The sequence below is a fragment of the Juglans microcarpa x Juglans regia genome, chromosome 5S (genome assembly GCF_004785595.1).
Source record: "Juglans microcarpa x Juglans regia isolate MS1-56 chromosome 5S, Jm3101_v1.0, whole genome shotgun sequence".
Taxonomy (NCBI): domain Eukaryota; kingdom Viridiplantae; phylum Streptophyta; class Magnoliopsida; order Fagales; family Juglandaceae; genus Juglans; species Juglans microcarpa x Juglans regia.
Window position 1 is genome coordinate 8,297,519 of NC_054603.1, and position 3,513 is coordinate 8,301,031.

General features: G+C 36.4%; 1 protein-coding gene across 1 annotated transcript; it reads right to left on the bottom strand.

The window, feature by feature from the left end:
- Positions 1-208: 208 nt before the first annotated feature.
- LOC121268060 (nudix hydrolase 2-like) lies at positions 209-3,513 on the bottom strand. The gene is made up of 8 exons (XM_041172179.1): positions 3,159-3,513; positions 2,248-2,313; positions 1,945-2,082; positions 1,549-1,626; positions 1,360-1,410; positions 1,163-1,197; positions 818-926; positions 209-521 (listed from the first exon to the last, which is right to left on the bottom strand). The coding sequence occupies exons 1-8, from the start codon at positions 3,339-3,341 to the stop codon at positions 318-320; spliced, it is 864 nt and encodes a 287-aa protein (XP_041028113.1). The 5' UTR covers positions 3,342-3,513; the 3' UTR covers positions 209-317.

Here is a 3,513-nt window from a genome sequence, read left to right on the forward strand (position 1 = left end):
GGACTCTTCAACGGTTTCAATAAACAAGTCCACATGAATATACAAATGACATATAAAAAATTAAGGTAAAGAATCATCAAATTTTCATTTATTTTACATATTAATGCTCTATATATGGAACACATAAAGTACTAATTCTCAATATTATTGTTAACTTGGCCTAGCTATAATTTCAGACAACTCAAAATCATCTATTAACTCATGCTGAAGAGAACTACTACAATGCAACTTTATCAATTAATATTATTAGTTGCAGTGCATGTAAGGTATACAACGAATATGAATCAAATAATATTAATGTGTCTCCAAACTGTTAATTACTCCCTACTGAGGCCCCATGATGATGATCTGTTCATATACAAGTAGCTCCTTTTATCAGAAGAAGAAGTTGATGTTTCTGGCACTGCTGAAAACCCAGAATACTCCCTATCAATCTTCACCAAACATAGATTGTTGATGAACTTCATGAGCTCGTGTTTTTGGACATATGGCTGTGCCGCATATTCCTCGAATGGCATCCACTGCAGGCAGGCAGGCAATTAATTATTATGAATATGTGTGAGGCAATTTATAAGTTTGTTGATCAATATTGCTAGCTTGCGCTGTAGTACTGCTACTAGGGCTCTTATATATATATATATATATATATATATATATATATATATATATTTATGCAGTTGTGTTGGGAAATCAAGTTAAGAGGTAGTACTGATGTGATCTTGAATAACACAGTTTATATCAAACAATATTTCCTATCGAACAAAAGTGAAAAACATGAGATCCTGATCCTCTAGTTTGACCAAAAAAATTATATTACCTGAGCTGCCTCTATCTCTGAATCCTGTTTCTGGATAGCGAAGGAAAGGGGTCGCAGCATGCACAAAAAGAATAAATCCGACTTCTCAAAGAACGACTTGTGGGTTTGTCTGTAAATTATTTGAAAGAAGAGTCATTATTCTGAGCTCCAGAAAACAACCTGAAGCTAACAACAAGCTTTGGAGATAAAGAACGAAAATGATTACATCCATCTGAATAATTGCATGAATGCAGGAGTTTTCTTAACAGATCTACAATTTTAAGGTAGAGTAGTAGTGCTCATGTTAATGTATTGATACCATGTACAGGCATGAATTCGCTAGTAATTCCACTAACATGTAATTACCTGAATGTTAGCACTTCCACAAATTCTGCGTCGATCTGAAGCAGCCAAATTCCGGAAAATTTGAAAGCAAAATAACATGATGATCAGTAAAACTAAGAAATGCAAGAATATGGCTTAAGTAACTGATATTTTTACACTCAAATTTAATTAAAAAATAATAACAATAATAATGAAGTTGCATGATTATGATCACTTACTCCCGTCTCTTCTTTTACTTCCCTCTCTGCGGCTGCACAGATGTCTTCCCCCTGTGGATATCATGATAAATTAAGTTCATTGATCAGGAGAATATACAAAATTAATGTATTTAATTAGTCTTATAGTTTACATGATGTGTATGCATGCTTGACGAGCTTATTAATTTGCGGCCTGATCGATGTGCTTACCTCATCGACAGTTCCTGTAGGGAGTTTCCAGACTCCTTTCCCCCGCAAAGATCCATGCTTTTCTTGGACAACTAGCAACTGCACGATGCCCAATAACAGATTGATGATTGAAGTAATTCAGACCCCAAAAAACTAAATAAAACTAATTTCAAAAAATATCGTGTCCTTCAAAATATTATAATTAATTAATTAATTATTGATCATCATGAGTAATTTATTTATATCATAGATCATACTTCTAAAATCAAAACCTAAAAAAGGGGTTGGGGGCGGGGGACGAGGCGGTGGGGCCATACCACCCCCGACCCCAACCCCGTTGGTGTTTTGCCCTGGAGGGCGGGACCCCGTTGCCTACCCTTAATCAGTACCATTATTTATGGTGAAATTAAAATATACCTCTCTTTTTTCATTCATGATAAATGCACCAATACCCACTCGGTGGGAAGCATTTGCAGGAAGAGTATGAGCTCCTCCAGGAATCCAACATATGAGCATTAAGTATTTCGGTTCTGCATGGTGGTACAAGAATCCTTCCTGCACGTATCAAAACATGGTACCATGAAATAAGGTTTAATGGAGTACATGATATCATGTAATTTGATCTTAATACTCCATGATCCAGCTTCTTAATTCTGAGAAATCACTGAAAAATAGAAGGGGGGGGGGGGGGGGGGGGGGGGGGGGGGGAGGGAATCTCACCTTAACAGCAGCTTCCACAAGATTGACCATCTCGATGGGTAATTTGAGCCAGATTCCCTTCTTTCCCTACAGTTAAAAAGAACATAAAAAGTCAGTACTACAAGGTTTTGACAGAATATTGTTGCTTTCTTCTTTTCTTTTTTTCTTTTTTGCGTGGACAAATTTAAATACATTTCATGTGATCAAGTGTACGTGCTTTGTAAATAACCCAATCATGAATAACATACGTGAAGAGATCATGAAGACCGACCAGATCGATCAAAGCATGCACCGACATTATTTCAGGAAGAAAAATACAACCACCATAATCATGATGATATATATGCTAATTAATTACAGCCTTAATTTAATATCATATCACCATGGTCATGCATATATATACAACAACTTTATAATATTCATGATTAGTACTGTCTGCATGCCCCCAGCTAGCTCGATCGATGATCTCTTTTGTAATTAGAAGCATATAATTACACGTAGGGTTACGTACGTACGTATAGACAAACAGCTCAAAACCAGGCCGCCATCAACACAACAATAATCATACATATATACAATTACATGCATAAACAAACACAACCATTAATAATTGTTTAATTAAGATATTATAATGATTTACGTGTCCGCGCGCGGGCATGCACCACTTGGTTTTAGCAAAACCATGGGCGGTCTAGTTGCTCATTGCCTGATCTCATCTCCCAACATGACAAATATAGATAATCAACTCATGACAATTGACATGTTGCACTAGTACTAGATATACTGTTTTGGTTCTGTCGGACTTTCTACACACACACGCATATATATATATATATACACACACCAGTAATGCTAGTTACAAGTTATAGATAAATTCTAGGTAAGCCCTTTATAAAATGTTGGATCCCACTACAAAATATTGAAGTAAATACCTGCTGTCTCCAACGAGAAATTGAAGATCTAAGAAGAGAGCCAAAGACAGCAGCGTCGATGGGGTGCAGGGCCGGGGGCATTTCCACAATGACCCCACTAAACTGATCATTCACTTCATGCGCAGTTATTAGGTTTTTTTCATTACTTTCTTCACCAAACACTCGATTCCCGGACGCCGACATGATGGCTACGTACAGCACCAACTATATATATATATTTAGTACAGATCTTATAACCTCGACAACTTACTTCGGAATTAAACAAGCTGTTCTCGTGATTTACTTGGCTTATATAAGAAAACCGAATGTGTATATGTATAAGAGATCAGAAAGAGAAAGAGAGAGAGAGAGAGAA

What these genes read in the sequence shown, in the direction of transcription:
- LOC121268060 (XM_041172179.1), bottom strand. Translation starts at nt 3,341, where the DNA reads ATGTCGGCGTCCGGGAATCGAGTGTTTGGTGAAGAAAGTAATGAAAAA. An exon ending in CTACAGGAACTGTCGATGAG is followed by an intron (nt 1,411 to 1,548) that starts GTAAGCACATCG and finishes TGATATCCACAG; the next exon opens with GGGGAAGACATCTGTGCAGC. An exon ending in GTGGAAGTGCTAACATTCAG is followed by an intron (nt 927 to 1,162) that starts GTAATTACATGT and finishes AATAATTTACAG; the next exon opens with ACAAACCCACAAGTCGTTCT.